Below are 21,290 nucleotides of genomic sequence, written 5' to 3' on the forward strand. Positions count from 1 at the left end.
CCCCCCCCGAAAAATCAATTCCCTGGGGGAAGTAGGGGTGTTTTCTCAGTGCCCCACAGATGGCTTGAGAAAACCATCAGCACAACGTGTCTCCATCCCCCTCTAGTGACAGGCCCACGGAGAGGACCACAGCCCTGCCCAGGAGCCCAGCAAGCCCTTCAGATGGCCACGGAGAGGAAGGCAGCATCACTCCCCGTCACAAAATTTGAAGCAAACAACTTGTTTTGTTTCTAAGGAGGAGGAAAATGCTACAAAAACACTAAGGGCAGTTTTTACACAGGACACGTATTGTTTATCCTGGGTTTCTACTTGATATTTCTCTCCCCAAACTGTTTAGGATGATCTTATTTATTACACATTGTCCAAATCATGTTCTGGATACAGAATACTTCATTTCTTCCACAACCAAAGCATTAAATTATATTCATTCTGGACAAACATTAATTAAAAATCCACCCAAGAGCCCTGTGTAGTAAGAGGGCATTAATTGCAGAAGAGAGGCATGGAGACAAAAGCCAAACCTATTACCCGATCTTGTCTCTTTAGAGACCAAGGAAGAAAACAGCTGTGTATATTCTTGCTTTTGCTGTTGTCCAGCAGTGCATAGAAGCACCACGACAGAGAGGACAAGTTTCAATTTTCTAAGTTGGCAATAATCTGCCTCTTGCTCGAGAGAGAGACCATCCTCCTTTCCCACCATCTCAGCCATGCTGGCTTTATAACTGGTAGTTTTGAGCTTAAATGAGCCCGGGTTCCTACTGAAAACAATTTCTGCCTAAAAGCTTCACCCTTCCTCTCGGTTCATACATCTATTTAATGAGTGGGAAAAAAAAGGCAGGAGGTGGTGAGAGGGGAAGGGATGATGGTGTATTTTAGGAATGCATCGCAGTATGAAAGTAGACAGCGCTAAAATTCAGGTTGCAAAGGGAACTGTGATTCTTACATCGTAGCTGCTAGACTCTGCCACTGCAATGTTTTCATATACTAACTGCTGCACCCAAAATAACAATAAAATATACAATAAAAATAAGTCATAGCTTACTCACATCTAGTTACAATTATGTACAACAACCTCATGTACTCGACTGTAAAAACCGCAATGGCCAAAGGGGGCTGGTCACAAGTTAAAGCATCAAACTCAAAATATCCTTCTAGAGTTAAAGTAACAACCTTGAAATGCCAGTATGTACAATATTCTCCACAAACTCTGAGAAATATTACCTTTGGAAAACCCCAACTTTTGTGTAACAGTTCTTGCAATTTTAGACGTTGTTGCATCACTGTAAAGATACACTTCATCCACACTGTGCCAGTCCACATGGTTGCGACTCAACTTTAGACTATGAATAGCTGCAGCAAAAAGGAACAACATTTAGTTTAGATGGGTAAGAATTAAAAAAAAACAAAACAAACTATCCTCTTTAAACACAGAGAGAGAAGAGTAATTTACACACAGGTTAAAATCTAGAACCCCATTATACCTAAATCTGCATTACTTCTTACCTTGAAAAGCTTTTTTAACATTTAGGATTAATTTGAGCCGGTCAAGCAGCAGGTTGGAGATGACCTTTGGGGACATTTCACATCGTTCTCCTCCCACCCTCATTATGGGATGGCAGGTTTCCAAAATACTCCCTTTAGCTGAAAACAGAAACCAGGGGGAAGCAGCAGTGCAATGCATCCTGAGATACGGCAGGTTGGTGGGATGACCAATGGTGGTTGCCCCATGAACTCTTATCACTAGAAAAAAAGAGCAATTTCACTCCTATTTTCTCTCTCCTTGTCTGTACAGTGAGATCCCTGGGTTTGACAGAGGCTTTCAAGGCTCCATTACTAGAAGGCTCCGTTGCGTTTCTCTCCTTTCAGAAATATCTCAGAGCTGGAAGCTCAGCTCAATGAGAAAGCCTCTGAATGAGTAATTTCTGGCACCAAACAGAATCCAGCTCTTTCAAAAGCCACTAAAAGCTCCAGTGGTTTGGTGTTATTTTTTTTTTTTTCTCGTGTGTGCAATTATTGTGTTTTCCAGATTTGGAACTGATTGAGCTCTGGGACCAACCTCGTGACACACTGCCTGATTGTCGGGATGAAGCACGGCAGAGGCACGTTATAACACAAGTCAGAATTTCTCATCTAAGGCTTAGAGCTTGCTTGAGCCAAGCTGAACCACAGCCCTACCACTAGAAATTCAGATTTCACCTGTGTTTGGAAATCTGCTGCTTAGGTCTCATCTAATGCAGGATCCATAACATTAGGGGAGCTGACAACAGCAATAGCTCCATGAACAAAAAAAAAAAAAGTGCCATTTAACTATCATTGGTCTTGCCAGAAAGTCCAAAGTCATGGAAAACACCCAGAGGGGTTGTTTGGTTTTTTGGGTTTTTTTTTGCCACAACAAGCACAGCTTTAACCTGTCCCCTACTTGAAGCCAGTCAAATGAATTTTTTATACTCTTCTAAAAACATTCCGAGAAAGCCTGAGCCGTCACAACTTCATATTTTAACCCTGCTACAGCCCAAACCAGCCACGTTAAGCCAGATGCTGTGACCTTTCTCCTGCAGTATTTTTTGCTTCTTTGCCAAGGCAGACAGACCATCCACAGTCTGATGAAAAACTAAATGTAGTCTGTAAGAAACAAGGGGATTAGAAAAGGATTACCCCTTCTGTTATAGCAAACAACTGATTCACAAAAAATAACTAGAACTACATCACTGTTTTATAGTGATAGAGCAAGAGCAGGAAAGGAAGTAAGCCTGAGTCTGAAAAGCAGACATGTCAGTTTGGGATAACACTGGCCAGAGCAAGAAGCAATCCAGTGAGAACTCAATGAACGTGCAAACTGATTTTTCATGAATGTTCCTGTGGGCGCGGAGATGAATCCGTGTCCAGAAAGGACCCAGGCCCTCCTGGTGTACAAGAATATCCCTTCAAAATAGGAGTGACATCTCAGTTGATGACTACTGTTGTGCTTTCTCTATCCTTTCATAAGAATCTGTCCTGGTGATGACAATGTCTGGGGAGAGAAAAATGGTACATCCTTGCAGGTTTGCATGGCAGAAACCCAACTGAGAGAAAACGTGGAGGTCGTCTTCTCAGTCTGAAGAAGAGAAGGCTCCGTGGAGACCTTATAGCGGCCTTCCAATACCTAAAGGGGCTCCAGGAGAGATGGGGAGGGACTCTGGATCAGGGAGGGGAGCCATAGGACGAGGGGGAAGAGTTTTAAACTGAAAGAGGGGAGATTGAGATGAGATCTCGGGAAGAAATTCTTGATTGTGAGGGGGGTGAGAGCCTGGCCCAGGTTGGCCAGAGAAGCTGTGGCTGCCCCATCCCTGGAGGGGTTCAAGGCCAGGTTGGAGGGGGCTTTGAGCAACCTGGTCTATTGGGAGGTGTCTCTGCCCATGGCAGGGGGTTGGAACTGGATGATCTTTAAGGTCCTTTCCAACCCAAACTATTCTATGATTCTAAGACCTGCCTGGCTTAGATCAATCACAGTAATAAATGATCCACAAGCCACGTGTGCATGTGTATCTGGGCAGGGACTGAGGTTCTCTGTCCTTGTGTGCAGGAGATACTCTTTAGATAAAAAAACCCTTGCAATAAGGTAGCTCTTCATGAGGGCCAACACTGCACCGAGGATGTGAAGAGATTCTCAAGACTTACAAGATCCCAACCCAACACTGCTGATAGTCCTAGGGTGCATTAATAGCGAGGCAGGGAACAGAAAAGGTGTTTTTAGAGAGGATTTGATAGCAGTCTGAAAATAAGCATCCTAAAAAAATAGCAAAATATGCAAACCATGCTTTAAGGGATGACAAGGGCTGCAATCGCTGATTTGATACTGAACACGAGGAAGAGAAAGTTATGTGTTCCTGAGGATGATGAGATAACTTGATTTACATTCTCACTTCAGGACGAATGGTGACTGTCCTATAAACCTCTTGCATGCTACAGAGATGGTCAAACTGACAACTTGGGAGCTTTTCACACCAAGAGATGCCACAGAGTGTCAGGAAGTCACCAAGGCATGTCATAGCATGGCTGAGGAAGCCAAGCCGCAGAATTCAGATTAGGTGGTGGGTACGGCACAGGGGAATGCTCTTCGTCTTCTTTTCTCAACCTTCTGGGTCCTTCAGGAACACGTTTTCTACTGTTGTAGACTCCCTCCAGGGCACCAGGCTAGGATGTTGCTGAGCTTCACTGAGATCTGACTGCGGCTGGAGCATCTCTGAACGTCAGGCACAGAAAAACCCGTAAATCCATGGGACAGGAATCTCCCTCTGGACCAGACGTCTTGCAGCTTTGTTTTCACATGAACCACTTCTCTGACACTGACAACATGCTCAGCTTTCTTAGTAGGCGTCTCCATAAGTCCATCTTCCCTAGTTGCAGAAAACCCTGCAGAAAATTCTGCTCACTGCTTAGTTTTCTAGTTTGGGATTGATGGCCAAGCCCATGGAAATGAGACCAAATTTTGGTTTCTTTTGTAGCCACAAACTAGAAATTAAACATTTTTCAGGGATTTCCACCACGACAGACACCAAGAGTACGAGTATGTGGAAGACACAACCCCACTGTAGATGGAAGACAGCCAGGAGTGAGGAAGCCATGCAAAAAACAAGGAGAGAAGCACAGGGAAAGGGAGAGGGATCAAGAAAGGACTTCTTTCAGCTGAAGAAACCCATGGTTACTATCACAAAAACCTCCAGCTTCACCAAGACAGTTGAACACAGAGGGAAAAACCCCCCTAAAAAGATGACATATGAAAAATGAAGTGATAAACAAAAAATATAGAACACATATTCCTAAAGTCTTCTAAAAAGATGACATGAAAAATGAAGTGATAAAAAATATAGAACACATATTCCTAAAGTCTTGAAGAACCTGATCTCAACTAGACTGCAGAAGCTCATCTCGATTCAAAATAAGCACTCGAGGAGCCGAACACCTCCAGCACCCCATGCAGACAGCCAGGCACTCCAACATGGCATTTCACAGTGCCAACAGTTCAAAATTAAATACCTTTTAAAGTAAGCAACTGGTTTTTTACTCGGTACCTTCATCCAGCTGCCAAGAACAAAGCATGGGGTGATTTTCTTCTCCCAGAGTTTGACTATGCCCAAGTCAAAATCAATCTAGAGGAAAGTATCTTTGAAGTTCTAAGAGCTGATATTACCTCCATCTCCTCCCCAAAGGCAATGTCACTCCAGTCAGGGCTAAAGGCCAGACAAGGAATAGGTACTGTCTGAAAACCTTTTCTCCCCCTTTTTTTTTCCCCAAGGGATTTTTAAATTAATCTGCCTCGCAATTAATAGGCACAAAAGCCTGCTACATCATACAGGTAGCTGAGAGCATGATTTGCCCACTGCTGCTCTTTTTTAAACAACTCTGAAGTCATGCTACGTAAACCCGAGTTAGAGCTGTAGAATTCAAAACCTTTTCCTATTTATTTAAAAAAACAAATGCAAAGCCATTAAAACGGCCATTGCTCTTAATTAAAAAGACTTGCCTCACATTGCTGTCATTTTTGTATTGCACTTCACTTCTCAATTCATCAGTGTCGCTATTTGATACATAACACATACTTGTAATTTTTTTAATTCAAGCACATTCATTACCACAACTGAACATGATATGGAATAAAGAAAATATACAAAATAATTTCAAAATTACAATCAGAAAATAAAAGGCATAAGCCCCTTCTTACTGCTCAAGACAGTAACACTTCTTCACCTTTAACGGACTTGAGATCCATGTGCGAGGAGAAGCAGGAAAGAGTTTAATAGTAAACATTTTGATTTCAGGCATTTTCATTTGGACCCAATTATAGAAAAATACAGTTAAAGGAAGCCAAAAGGCAAACGTTTATGCATGCCAAAATAAATTCTCCTATTTTACAATATCCCCAGGAGCTAAAGGAATATATGGTATACCAAGAATATCTCTAAACCTACCACATGCATTTACATTCTAAACGGAGGGAGGGTACAGTTTTCAGAAGTCTAGTTCCACAGCCACTGAAATCAATAAAAGTTTAATCTCTACTGGCTCTAATGGTGGCAGAGAAAGATCAGTGACAAGTACTTTTGAGCCTCCTGCAATCATTAATGGCTCCTCTAAGATCTACTCCCACTTTCTGAAACAAATTTGCACATCAGCTGCTGCAAAGTTTGAAGTTTTCTGCAAAACAGCAGCCTTTATCACATATTCTACACAGCTTCTCCTTTTTTAGAACCTATGTCCAAGGTCCCATTTCATTCCAGTACTCAAAAAATTGCAATAAAAATCACATACAACATAAAACTATAGATGCATGCATTATCAAAAAAAAAGTGGCAAACAAAACATTATCTAGTATAAACCCTCTTAAAAAAGTTGCAGTAAAAATCATATACAACATAAAATTATAGATGCATGCATTATCAAAAAAAAAAGTGACAAACAAAACATTATCTAGTATAAACCCTCTATTTCTTCTCTGATGTAATTTATCTTTTAGCAGGCCTGCTGTGATTCTAAAAAAGTTGCTTTTAGTTTATTGAAAAAGCCAAACCACATATAAAGAGTGTAAGAAACAAAATTTTACAGTTCTCATCACAATTACAGTAAGGATTACTGCATGATAACGTTAGCATCTAGTTTTCTCTAAGATTCACACCACTTCTACTTTTCTTCTAAGATTTATGATGCTTTTTCCTTCACTTTTGAAGGAAATGGCATGAATACAGCTCAAGAAATCGAAGCATGTAAATCTAACACATTTCACTGATATAAGCAAACTAGAATGTAAAGCTTCCTAAGCCAGAAGCACTACAAAACAAAAAAAAAAAAAAAAAAAAGAAATCTACAATTACTGTACCTTGGGAACGCTTGCGCTTAAGACATGCAGCATCTGATTTCTCCTTATATCCTCTCCATTTGAACAAAGAAGGGAGGGAGAAGGGAGGGAGGTAGTAGAGAACTAAAAGTAAAAACACTGAGCTTCAAAGTAAAATTTTTAAAAGGGGTGTCATTTTTTTTTTCATTAGCATTACCACTTTTAGGGAAAAAAAAAAAGTTGGCACATTTTCTGAAAAAGTATACACACTTTAAAAACTGGTTTTGTAGCAAAAGTGTCAGGTCACATTAGTCAAATTCAATTTCTTCACTCTTCATAAACAGTTATGATATCACCTCAGAGCTCAAGGCATTAGTAAAAGACAGCTGGAACAGTGTAATCAGACTCACCCAGTGCCTTTGTAGAAAAGCATAAATAATCTGTTTGTATAGGGTAGAACACAGTCACCCTTCTTAAGTAAACACTAAACATTTGGGGGAAAAAAAACAACAACTCAGTTTCAAGCACAGCTCTATTATTTTCCTTAAAGAGCATAAGAGGATCATTAAGAGCTAGAGAAAACAACCAAATATTCCAGTGTTACCCCTGTTCTGTAAGGCAGCTGCCTCCTATGGTGAAATGCAAGTCCATAACTTTTATTAGATTTTCAATTATTTTATTTCACTCCTTGTGAGACTATTTAAACATTACCCAGTGATCCAACAGACTCTTTCTCAGGGAGTTACATATTGGTGTTGTGTGATTATGGAAGGACTACTTTAAGTTAAGTGAAGGCTGCTGCTAACGAACAGATAAAGTTAAGTGGGTGGAAGAAGCTGCTCTTGGCACTTACACAACAGGAGACTTGTATTGACTATTAATTGTAATGATGGAGACCTTCTGCACTTCTTCAGGGGGTCCTGAGGAAAGCTGAAAGTCCTACAAACCTACAAACCTACATCTTCTGCGTTACTGCTTCGTGGGCCCTCCCTCAAACAAACAGTCTTAATTTCAAATTGTTTTAGCCTCAAAAACCTGATATAGTCAAGAGAGTGTGTTTAAGTCCCATGAGAAATCAAGATTCTCCAGCCTGGCTTCTGAACCCACAGCCTGCGATGACCTGAAATGAGTTGGCCTGCTACAGAGTGGGAAGAAATGCAAACGGATGACATCTTCCCTTAAAAAACCCAGGAGCAGTTAATGCTCTGTGATCCAGCAACTTATGCCAGCACAAGAATATCACAAAAGTGCAATATTCCAGGCTTGTGTCAAGAGCTTCGACTGCCACAGCGATGCTGGTCCAGGGTCATGCCTCTTCACACCCTCAGCTAACAGCTCTGTCAGCAGATGCCTTAATACAGATACAAGCAAAATATATTACTATATTACATCAGTTTTCTAGAGGAGAGGAAAATTAGGCTCATAGACGACTGCACTTGGAACAATTTACAGAGGAGTTTACTGGCTGTGGCAACTCAAGAAGAATATACACAGTAAAGTCAAGCCTAAGGAAAAAAAATATTTTTCTTATGGTGAGGGTAAGAAACACTGGCACGGATTGCCCAGAGAGGTTGGGAAGTCTCCACTGTTGGAGATATTCAAAACTCCACTGGAAACATCCTGAGCAACCTGCTCTCGTTGACTCTGCAGCTTTGAGCAGGGAGCTTCAGTGGAGCATCTCCAGAGACCCCTCCTGATCCGTACGACTCTCTAATCCTATGACTTCCCCATCCAAAGGTTAACTTAGCCAGCTGTGACAAAAAAAGCTACATAATTTTTTTATGAAAACAGAAAACATTTGAAATATAGAACATAGAAAATATTTGAAATCTAAGACGAAACAAATCAACTACTCCAAATGCAACTTTTATAGTGTTTGTGGGATCTAATCACAGGTTGAACTTCTGTAGGAAAAACCAATAAACTTATGATGTTTCAAAATCACTGCATTACAAAAATTAATTCTGACTCACAGGATTTTCTTCTTACATTTCTTATGACCTATCACAGAATGACAGACTTGATCACAGAATAATTTCTGCTGAAGGGACTGCTGGGGTTCGTCTGCTCCAACCCCTCACACAAAGCAGGATCAACTTCTAAGTCAGATCCAATTTCAAGCTTGAATCTGGTTGCTCAGGCGATTTCCAGCTGAATTTTGAGCATCTCTCTGTGCAAATACAATGAACTACATCTATTCCTATCTTAATATCACATATATTAAGCTTTCAGCTTCACTTCACCCTAGTGAAACGAATACACCTGGGAAAGATGCAGTGTTTGTGGCATCTAATCACATGTTGAAATTATGTAGGAAAAACCAATAAACTTATGATGTTTCAAAATCAATGCATTACAAAAATTAATTCTGATTCTGACTCACAGGATTTTTTTTTTTACGTTTCTTATGATCTATCACAGAATAAGACTTGATCACAGAATAATTTCTGCTGAAGGGACTGCTGGGGTTCGTCTGCTCCAACCCCTCACACAAAGCAGGATCAACTTCTAAGTCAGATCCAATTTCAAGCTTGAATCTGGTTGCTCAGGCGATTTCCAGCTGAATTTTGAGCATCTCTCTGTGCAAATACAATGAACTACATCTATTCCTATCTTAATATCACATATATTAAGCTTTCAGCTTCACTTCACCCTAGTGAAACGAATACACCTGGGAAAGATGATGGAGTGACAGGTGACAGGTACTCAACTGTATTTATTATAGTAACAGCTACCCAAGTATTTTTAAGGCAGAGATCATGGAATCATTTTGGTTGGAAGAGAGCTTTAAGATCATCTAGTCCAACTGTTAACCCTACAGTGCCAAGTCCACCACTAACCCATGTCCAGGGACTGCTGGGGTTCGTCTGCTCCAACCCCTCACACAAAGCAGGATCAACTTCTAAGTCAGATCCAATTTCAAGCTTGAATCTGGTTGCTCAGGCGATTTCCAGCTGAATTTTGAGCATCTCTCTGTGCAAATACAATGAACTACATCTATTCCTATCTTAATATCACATATATTAAGCTTTCAGCTTCACTTCACCCTAGTGAAACGAATACACCTGGGAAAGATGATGGAGTGACAGGTGACAGGTACTCAACTGTATTTATTATAGTAACAGCTACCCAAGTATTTTTAAGGCAGAGATCATGGAATCATTTTGGTTGGAAGAGAGCTTTAAGATCATCTAGTCCAACTGTTAACCCTACAGTGCCAAGTCCACCACTAACCCATGTCCCTCAGCACCAGGTCTGCCCGGCTTTTAAATACCTCCAGGGATAGAGACTCTACTACTTCCCTGAGCAGCCTCTTCCAAGGCTTGATAACCCTTTCAGTGCAGAAATTTTTTATAATATCCATGCTAAACCTCCCCTGGAGCAACTTGAGGCCGTTCCCTCTTGTCCTAGCAAATGTTAAAGCTGTTAGAGGATATTATTTATACCAGGGACCACTTTATGACGTACCCTGTGAACCACCGCTCAGTGGGCTTGAATGGAAGAATCAGAAGAACCCCTCTTGAGGATGGAGCATTGGGAAGTCTCACCTGCTGCTCCCTCCCTGGGAACAGGCCAAGCACTTGCTGTTCCTGCTCTGTTCCTCTATGCAGAAGACAAGAGGTGGCAGCTTTACCATGAACCAGGCAGCTGTGGGTCCTGCAGATTGAACCTCCAGCTGAAAGCCGGACTGTGTGAGAAAAACCGCTCGTCCATCCTTGACCACCTCCCTGCACCTGAAGCAGTGGGCACCTACCTGCTAACAGCTCCTCTGTCCTCCAGGAACTCACAGCAAGGGGTATTTGGGCTCTGGCCACAGAGCAGGAGAGAAAACACTGAAGGTGTGGCTTTGACCCTCCATCAAGCTCCTCTTGGTCTGAACATCACTGCCTTTATTGAGGTTAAATACTGTTAGCAAAATATCCAGTCTGAGAACCCTCTAAGAACCTGCTGTGATCTGAGTTCATGATCTTGTTTTATCTTACAATGGCCTTTATATTACTGGTATCACTTCAGAACACTGCTCCTTTGATAGACATCTTTAGACAGGTCCTGAGTCCACGGTCTGCCTCAGGATGCACAAAAAGTAGCTTCTAAATCTTAGGTTATTCGTTACATTTTAAGCTTACTGACTGCTAAAAAGGTATTATGATACCCTTTCTGTACTCAGTTCAGAATGGTTTCAGCTGAAATATCGCTTCAAAGAACACGTGTTGAAACCTAGACCTTCCTCAGAAATATTTATAGAATTCTTTTACAGTAGTCATATACTTTAGCGTAATCCCTGGGAATATGCAATACAAGAAAGGCCAGTATTTCTGCAAAAAGGCACAGAGATACAATGAAATAAACACCCCGGATATTTCCACAGTTTAAGGGGGGAATTTTGCATCAAGTATTTAAAATTTTGAAGCTAAGAATTTAGATCAAAATGTCACCTTACATCTTGCGTTGGTATTAATCTACGTATGTTAAGTTTGAAGGATGAATTGTTCTTAAGGACAATATACAAAAAAAGCTTAGTGTCACCTGGATTAAAAAAAAAACCAAACAAACAAGTATTGGCTAAATGACTTTGAGGCCCCAAAAAACCCCTTGCAATATTGTTCTGCTGCTCTGTTGATAGGTAGACAACAAATCAGGCTGGGAAGCCCACGGATATGGTTACAGCAGCGCAGCATCTCATTTAGGGGTTTAAGGTGTCAGCAGAATGGGCTGTTTTTAGCAAAGGCTTGAGCAGCAAACACCAAGCTCTGCTCCTCGACACAGCTATGAAATGACACTGTGATGGCTCTTGTTTTGCTCAGAAAGATTAGCTTTATGTAACGACAAGCCAAAAAGATGTCTTCCTGAACCTGCCAATATTCAGATTTGCGTTCGTGCAAATTTGGGATTTGCCTTAACTCAAATCCAGGCTGCGAAGGTTCGGTTTTAGGAGGAAGCAGCAGAAATGCAGCCAAACCCCTAAATTCCTCATCCTGAGTGTGGTTTCCTCCTGTAGCCGTTATTTGTTACTCGTGTTTTAAAAGACAGAACAACAGCATCCTTTCCTGTATCTATCAATAAGAAAATGAACTGTTTGAACTGAAAAATGTACATGGAAATTGGCCAGGATCAAGGTGGACTCTGGGGTGACGAGATGTGAAACAGAGTGTGGTCAAGCGATGGAGGAGACGGGTACGGTCCTTGCAGCATTTGTTTGCTCCAGGACTTTGGCAGTGTCCCTCTGGTCTGGTTTTAGGCCCTTGTGCAATCGATGAAGAGAGAGGCTCATGTCCCCAGCACCCCTCTCTGACACACAGACATGGTCTGTGGTGGGCTGGGGACTTGGCTGGCATGGAATCATTGAATGATTTGGGTTGGAAGGGACCTTAAAGATCATCCAGTTCCAACCCCCTGCCCTGGGCAGGGACACCTCCCACCAGACCAGGTTGCTCCAAGCCCCCTCCAACCTGGCCTTGAACCCCTCCAGGGATGGGGCAGCCACAGCTTCTCTGGACAACCTGGGCCAGGCTCTCACCACCCTCACAGTCAACAATTTCTTCTGAATATCTTGTCTAAATCTCCTCTCTTCCAGCTTAAAACCCTTGCCCCTCATCCTATCACACCATCCCATGCCAACACCTCCTGTGCGTGCTGCACTTCAGAGATTGCCGGTCAGGGGTAGGTGGCCTTTGACAAGTGCTGCAGGTGTCAACACATCCAGAAACAAACATCCCTCCTGAAATCTCAGCAATTTGAGTAATTTTTACAAGCAGCAGGCAGAGCTCTGGTAGCCACGTCTGTGAACACCTACAGGCCATAACCTTCTTGGAGACCAAGCCAGGTCAGCTGGATATGGCAAATCTAAAGGTCACATTAACCTGTTTGGACAGTCCTGAGAAATAAAGTGCCCCATTTCTGGCTTCTGCCATGATAAATAATTTCCCTGAGAAAGCCATGCCAGTGCTGAGACCAACAGCTCAGCGGACCGATGGAAAGGATCAGGCACCAAGGGGAGTCAGTGGCATCAGGCACCACAAACCAGTTCATTTTGCATGGCACAAAACTAAATACTTTGTCAAAATATCAAAATATCGCTACAGTTTGCTCAGCAGAGGTCTCCAGGCTGCCCCATGGAAAACAGAACTTGGGAAATCACACACCTAAATGTTATATGTTTTCTGTTACCTTAAGCATTTACAGCTCCACAGCCCTGGGAGGTGGCAGGAGCTTTATGTTACTTAGAGGCCACAGGCTGGAGATGCCTCTTCTCAGTCATTTTGCCCTTTCGGAGGAAGGTTTGCTTGTATTAAGAGTGTAATAATGGGGCATTTATTCATCAACATCCACTCACCAACAGCAGCCCTGGATGAAGCTTATGGATTTCCTTGTTACCATGCTGCAATCCAGGAGCAGAATTAATAAATCAAATTATTGGAGTGGGAAATCACGTTTTTAGATGTAAGGGACCCTCCTAGCGTGTATCTCCAAACCAAAGATATGAGGAAAGAGGATGGGCAACACCTGCTGAGCAGTTGCCCTTCACAAGTGATGTACATAGTGCTCACTATTAGCATTTGCACAGGCAGATGGGAAGCAGCACCACTTGCCCTGGGCTTAACAGAAAAAGGGCAATTCCATCACCAGCAACGCACTGGGTAGGCTGCTCAAGAACTGAGGGTGCTAAACACCTAGTAAACTTGCTGGCAATTCTGTTTTCTGCCCAAAAAGATTGCAGAGGACAATAGATAAATATAATAAATAGAAATAAATAGAATATAAAGTGCAAACGAATCATCAATTGAGTCTTGGATTCTCAGTTCCAGGATCCCGTATGCTGCCCCCCGTTAGCAGGCTGAATAAGAGGAAAATTATCCACAACAGGAGCAGCAAAGTGGAACTTGCTCTTAATTTTTCATCCCACTGCTACCCTTTAGAGCATGGCTGGGGTCAAATCAAGAGCTGATCTGTTTGACTGCATATCATACTGATAGGTTTGATACTGCATATCAACAAGATGCTTGCTGACAAGCTGGTCTTTTGTTATTCATGATGCAAATTGGCACGTTCACATAAGAAAGCAATTACGTCCAAGTACTAAGAGACTGTGACAGCAGATTGTATTAATTTTGCTGGTTTTTCATCGTTTACAGTGCTTTATCGTAGCATTGCAAACAGTCACTTTGCCCCTCAGTGATATTTACAGATCTATTCCTTCACTAGTCTTAAACAGCAGCTACCTGTAAACCTTGACGGGACCAAAATAGGTTTCAAACGGGATGCAATTACAACAAATCATAGCAACAAATTGTAGCACTTAAGAAATTTATAAACTGAATTCAACACTTCTCCCACTAATTATGTTTACTTCACCAGAGATAAAGCAAGTCGTAAAGCTCCTCCCAGTGCCACACGCAGCTGGCAATCACGGACGGCAGCTGATCAGAAATGTATTGAGAAGCATGTTATAATGACAAAACCACTTTTCACACTTACTGTTAGCTATAATTTTCCTGCAACTCTACTATTACTATTTAAAAAAAAAATGTTGAAAGTTATTGGTGACTTGACACATATTCCATTTTGAAGTGACTGCATGCACAGCTTGGCGAGGTATTTTTTTGTGTTTTGCCTTTTTTTTAATTTTCACTTTAGAAAAGTCACTGATGTCTAAATTTGGAGTTTCTTTTCCCGATTTTTTTTTTAATGTTTTCGTAAGTATCAGGGATTATACTTTTCTCATCACTCTTCCCAACCTCAAATCTGTAAATTTCACATCTACAGATCAGACTTTTTCTAAAAAAAATTGAACTTTCTTCCTTACTCGATAAGGAGAATCCAGGTACAACTGAATCCATCCTTCCTTCCTCCCATCAGAAGTGAAGTTACCGAAGGCTGGAAGCACTCAGCACCCAAAAAGACTTGTTTTCCATGAAAAAAATTCCTACTACCCTACTACAAAAAGCACGGCACTCATCGCAGGGGAGAGCTGTACTAACAAAGCTGAGCTTCCTACCAGCACAAGCACACAGAAACACAGGTTAAAGCGCCTTCCAGAAGGGTGGTTGTACTGCTGGGGTGCTGGGGCTCAGGGGTCACAGCATTTTACACACCTACCTGACAGAGCTGTTAAAGCAGACGACTGTACTGCAGGCTTGGCCGGAGAAAAAAGATCTTTTAAAGTGGTAAAAATAGAAAAAAATAATAATTTTCACAGAGTCTTCATTAGCTTTGAGGGGAATTAGAAACTGAACTACTCTCTGTGCTGTTGAAAAACCTCCCTAAATCAACAAATGATATTCTGGTTTTTGTTACAGTAATTACAGAAGTAGCCTGAATACTGCCTTGCTTCTAATTTATTAACAAGCTTTTACTCATGTGTGCTCATGTAGCTCACACACAGGAACTCCTCCATGCTCACACAGCTGCTCCTACACTCTGTAACTGCCTTCTACAAAGTTGTAGTTTAAAGAGATTAAAAATAAAGTTGCTTTAGAAAGAATAACACAACCCAAACCCTACCAGAATATACTGTGAGGCCACTGTACTCGCAGCTCTTGGTTTGTAGACTGTTCACCAAGTGAAAGCCAACACACAGAAGTGAAGTGTGAAAGCCAAAAATACTGAATTTTCACTGTGCTATTCTTACTCAGATCAAGCAATTCAACTGCGTACATTAAATAATAGACCAGTAATTTCAGAAGGCCATTCTTAAGAATGTTAAATGCATATGACTGAGATTCCCTGGAACACAAACTGAATGTCCTCATTAAAATACAAGGACTTCCATTACAGAATGAATGCCCAAGATTTACTATGGCTGAAAACTACTTTAATAAATTCACAGACTGAACATGAATGGAAAATGAAATGTGATTTGTAAAACTGATGCTCCCTTCAGGGCAGAATTAGGAACACTGGCCAGAGAGCTAATAGCCACTTTGCATTTGGACACTGACTCTTCTTGTCCCATCAAGAGATTTTAGTTTGAAATGAGATTTCAAACACAATTGAAAGATATGAAACATGAATCAAAATGGGAACAAGAAGTTTATCAATGAATGTAATATTTAGTGTTTATCAAATGTGCTGCAGCAGGAAATCCTACAGCATCAAGATGCACTGAAAAATGGGAGAGCAAACTGATGCCTGTAATAACGTTCCCCACTATGTAGGATGGAAAAAACATTATAAATCACATTCTCACTTCAGAAAAACAAACCCCAGCTGTCCAGAGAACATACTATAAAAATAGTGATCTAAACAATCTTACCCTCCTTCCCGTCAACAGGTTTTGATACTTCCATATCAAAGCTCTCTTGCAGCTGCTGGCCTCTGAAGCGGTTGAGATGCTCCTGTTCTATTAAGTTACTTTCCTCCTCTTCCAGAGGTTGCCACGTCCCATCGATAAACCACTGCCCACGCATTACAGGGATCTTTTCTGTTTCTGAAAATCAAACAAGAGATATTTTTTTATATATATATTTTTTTTTAATGCCACAAATCATAAAGTGACAGCAGGTAAGAGGGAAGGGAATTCCTTTTGGTGTTTTTTGATGAAGAAGTCACCCTCCCGCTGCTGGGACCCCTAACGAGGTGACCACAAATGCCTGGAGAAACACCACCACCTTTTCCCATGGGGCTGAAATGAGCAGTGAAAGTCGTTTAAATCTCCAAACACCTGAGCTAGTGAGACCAAATTTGCAGAGCGTGTGTGAGGATGTGAGAGATGGACAGAAAGATGTAGATCCTGTAAAGTTTAAGGCTGAAGTTCAAACAACAGTCCAGCTTTAATGGGATACACTCCTCTCTACCCAGTTGCCTTGAATTTTCAAAAAAATAAAGAACTTTGTGAGACTCGTGCTCCTCTATAAAACTTGACTGATATGGACCATTGGTTTCAAAGTTATCAAGAGGATGCAGACTGAGGAGGAGATACAAAACCCCACGTGCTGACCCTCACCGCACAGAGCCCTGCTTCCTTTGGGAACTGCACTCACAATAACCCAAATTACACATCAATTAGCATAAAGGATTATTTTAAAGATGAAAGGGTGTTTTTTTTTTTTTTTTTTTAAAAGTGATTTTAAAGATGAAAGGGTTTGGTTTTTTTTTTATTAAAATTAGTCTTTCACTGAAAGCCGTTTTCGGTCACTGCCATTCCAGTTTCAATTTCAGCACCCCAAATGAGGAACTGGGTGCCCAGTGTTTGCTGTTCACGTGAAAAAAAAGAGAAGTCTCTACAAAAGCTCTATCCTGGTACTTATTCTTTGTCAAAATGTGTTTGATATCCACACTAAGTACTGGGGCTGTAGGGAGCAAGAATCCTCCTCTTATGCCCATCCCTGCAAGCAAGCAGAGATTATAATATCCATTCTAGCTCAGAATTTCTCCTCCTACATCTAGAAAGTCAAGAAGGAGAAAAGCTGTGTGTGTCCTCTGCTCCACAAGCCTGTAAGACACCAATCTCCAATCTCACGGGACCAGCACAGAGACAGGTCTGCTGAGACACCAGAGCAGTGGGACCATTGACTTCCAAGTGCATGCTAACTCACCCCTCTTTCAGTTCAAAACAGTTCCTCCTCATCCTGTGGCTCCCCTCCCTGATCCAGAGTCCCTCCCCATCTCTCCTGGAGCCCCTTGAGGGGCTGGAAGGGGCTCCAAGGTCTCCCCGGAGCCTTCTCTTCTCCAGGCTGAACCCCCCAACTCTCTCAGCCTGTCCTCCCAGCAGAGGGGCTCCAACCCTCCCAGCATCTCCGTGGCCTCCTCTGGGCCTGCTCCAACAGCTCCATGTCCTTCTGCTGTTGGTGGCCCCAGAGCTGGAGGCAGCACTGCAGGGGGTTCTCATAATGATGAGCAAGGAGCCCAGATTACCATGGAAGTACCCTTTCACTTGGTGCTGGTAGCTGGTGTTCCCCCAGTTACCCGAGCATTCCAGTAACTGGGCATCCTGCAGGCAACCCTTCAGTTGTTTCAGCACTGCTAAAATAGCTACTCCAGACAGAAGCTAACTGTTAGGTGCTGAATTTCTAATATTTTGAATGCTGATGATATATGAGATGAATAAAGAGGTTGGGGTGTTCAAACCCTGTGGTTATTTAAGGGATATGAATCCACAGGTATCAGAAGAACTAAAGATCTGAACAGCTTTAAACTGCAGAAGTTAACGTTCACCACAATGTAGAAAATTCAATTGCCTGTGAAAATTTAAACTAATCTTGGAGTCTACATCCCACCAGTGAAGCGCAAAACACGAGTATTTAGCTTTCCTGAAATTCAAGTTGACCACAGCAACGTTCATAACCACCATATACAGCCACCACCTCTCATCCTGCGCTTGTCTTAACCTTTGCTGGATTCCCCTATTTTTTTTAAACACCTGTCAGAGATCTGCATTTTTTGGACGTATGATGATACACACAGCTCCATCAGGCTGCCTTTACAAACAAAGGACCGTCTGTAGGAAGAAATGAAATGCCCAGAATAGGCGGGTGCAGATAAAGGATGCCATTGTCCCCCAAGCCATGACACGACTACGTCAGATGTTAATCCGTACTGGGAAAATCTGTAAGCAATTCCTCAAGTCTTGACTAAGCACTCTGATGAGGCTCCATTCATTGCATCCATAAAAAGATATTTATTTTTTTTTAAATAATAATCATAATAATGATATGAATACTATTTTGTACTCCAAACCACACGAATACAAGGCACCTCTTTTTCAGTTTTGAAGGGCTTTAAGTTTTTCGCGTGGGAATTTCCACCTACAGATTTCTAAAATTCTAAACACAAAGCGTTAAAATAAACATTTTCAGGCTCTTTTTGCCTGTGAGAAACTTTCCCATAGTGGTTCTTTACCGTAGCACTCAGCAGCAGCTCTCAAACATACGATGGGCAGTGCCTTCTCCACAAAGGCTCAGCCAGGAAGAATTGGCACGCTTGAAATAAGAAAGAAAAAATTTATTGCAAAATCTTTCCAGGATAGTTTAGCTTGGGAATAAATTCATATATCTGGCTCTGGGTCTGGAAAGGGCATTTAGAGATACAAACATAAATCACCTCCAGATCCAAAGACAGATTGTAATGGGACTTTGAGTTCAGAATAAGGATTTAAAATTCGATTTTCCAAAGCTTGGTGGGATTTTAGGGGAACCCAATAGTTGCTTTTTTTTTTTTTCCTGATCTCCTTTAAACCAATGCACTCTCTGTGTGCAGCCACAGCACCTGAAACACAAGCTGGTCTTGTTTCAGGTTTGACCACTGTGCTACCAGGAAACCTCAAGAAAAAAACACCTGGTAGATAAAAGGGAGGGAGTAAATGACATTTCCTTGCATCAGAGGCATGGGGTGGTTTAAAGAAAACCAAACACCGTCTTTGAGAACCAAAAAAATCAAATTTGTGATCACAGTAAAGTAGGAAAAACCAACTTTCCCATTAACATTTGTGTTTTCAAAATTCAACAAAACAACAGCTATAATATTTTAAGCTTGTAATGCTGGATTTCAGTCCAGGTCAAAGTCTAACTCCAATCACGGTGATGATGATCTACTGATGCTAAAAGTCACCAGCTCCAAGTGGCATTTCAGTTAAGAAAGGGTGACTATATATATATTAAGGGTAATTGCACTGAATACCCCTGGGTTGGGTGAGGAAACGAGGCGACCGCAACACAAGAGGAGATTTTTCAGTATAATCTGTGGACTATACTGAAATTCAATTCAATATACAATTCCTCTGTTTAATCTCAGACATGTGGTGTTCTTTGAAGACTTCTCCACAATTCATCCAGAGAATGTGATGCAAGCTATTAGAATAATTGCCATTAAAAAAGCAATGAACAAAAATTGCCATTTTAGCACCCGTTTTCACTCACTCCTATTCATTTTCAATAAATTAATTCACATCCTGGATATTCAGATTATTTTAGAAAGCTTAGACTACATTCTTCCAGGTATTTTGGTTTACAGGAGAATTAAATACATGGATATTTAAATCATGTTGTAATTTAACTTTTTTTCCCCCCAATACAGAATTCCAAACCATAATTTAACTCTTTTTTTTTCCCCCCAATACAGAATTCCAAACCTATAATATAAAGTGTTATTTATCTTTGTCCCTACAATCTTGATCCCTAGGAAAGGATTTGCCTCCATTTCTTTACTGCCTTGACTCTTACGCCATGGAATCTGCAGTTGGCAGCACTTTGAACTGAAAGATACCGATATATTTGGCCGGTTATACACTTGCATGGCTTATTTATCCAAGAATTTCTAAATAAATTTGAATGGCAGGGATTACGAGCTGATGAAAAGCTCTTTATTTTAATTAGTCATCTATATTTTACCACTGTTAGAGGAAAACAGTTTAAGAGATCTAGACTGCAACAAAGGATTTGTTTATTTTTTACACAAAAAGGTTTTTCCCCTGAAAATCCAAAGAATAAAAGATACACAAAAAGGTCTTTTTTTCCCCTGAAAATCCAAAGAATAAAAGAATACAAGTGCTGTAATTAATGTGGTGGGACAAGAACATGAATGATTTGTGTTATGATAATCACCTAAATCCTCTGAACAACAGAAATTATGTTAAAATAAAAACTGCATGCAATATATAGTATACACATGTGCAGTAATTTATACATATAGTCCAGATACTCCTTTTTTTATGAAGGCCTTTAAGCTGTGTGATCACATCCAATATAAATTGCATGAAAAAGCCAACTATTCCATCAGAACACAGTATGAAGAGTAATAACTGAGCAGAATTTGCCTCTATTTTTCTTCTTGTACTACTACAGGAACACTTTAATTTGTTTCCTGCCACCACACTGGTTGAAAATTTACCCAAAATTAAATACTGTACAGCTCAGAACTAGGAAAAAAGTTGCAAAACCAAAAGGATACAGAGGTAATAACTAAAAACTTAACAAATAGAGCTTAAACAAGAAGCCCACAGGAGGTCTGTTTAGGAATTACCAACACCAGCTGGAAAATAAGAGACAGAAAAAGATTGTAAGAGAATAAGATTCAGTGGAGCTTCTGTTTCATCACTTCAAAGCTGAGGTCCTGTTCAGATGGCTTGATGGCAAAGTTAAGGCAGTATTCACTCGAGATGACCATAACAATTTACCCACAAATATAATATTCAAAGGCTCAGAAATGTAAATTAAACCTTCTCTTTTGCCGAAATGAACAATCCCAATTTCCCGGCTCTCCAAACCCAAAGCCAAGAGGTTGGACAAGAAACATCAGCTCATAAAACGCAGTCAGCTCGAGATGCTTTTTCATGCAATAATTTCAGATTCCGGCTTTTCTGTGCAGTGATTTCTGTTCCTTAAATTCAACTTCCCTATCAGAGTTTTCAGCATGTGAGGGTAACACCTGCACAAGCTGAAGGTAACTGTGAGACTACCCTGTGACTATTTTAAAGCTCTTTAAATAACGATGGGAAGTGCCCACACATTTACTAAGGAAAAAAAAAAAGGGGGGGGGGGGGGGG

At 41.1% G+C, this 21,290-nt stretch overlaps 1 protein-coding gene across 1 annotated transcript in view; it reads right to left on the bottom strand.

Annotated features, from left to right (window-relative positions):
• DDHD1 (DDHD domain containing 1) overlaps nucleotides 1-21,290 on the bottom strand; it is a 77,433-nt gene that overhangs the window by 44,547 nt on the left and 11,596 nt on the right. The window contains exons 3-5 of the mRNA XM_014936777.1: nucleotides 16,065-16,238; nucleotides 6,854-6,955; nucleotides 1,222-1,350 (exon numbers count right to left, since the gene is read on the bottom strand). Coding sequence (XP_014792263.1) covers nucleotides 1,222-1,350; nucleotides 6,854-6,955; nucleotides 16,065-16,238 — 405 coding nt within the window. The remainder of the gene's footprint in view (nucleotides 1-1,221; nucleotides 1,351-6,853; nucleotides 6,956-16,064; nucleotides 16,239-21,290) is intronic.

The sequence above is a fragment of the Calidris pugnax genome, unplaced genomic scaffold, assembly GCF_001431845.1.
Source record: "Calidris pugnax isolate Ruff unplaced genomic scaffold, ASM143184v1 scaffold10, whole genome shotgun sequence".
Classification (NCBI taxonomy): Eukaryota; Metazoa; Chordata; class Aves; order Charadriiformes; family Scolopacidae; genus Calidris; species Calidris pugnax.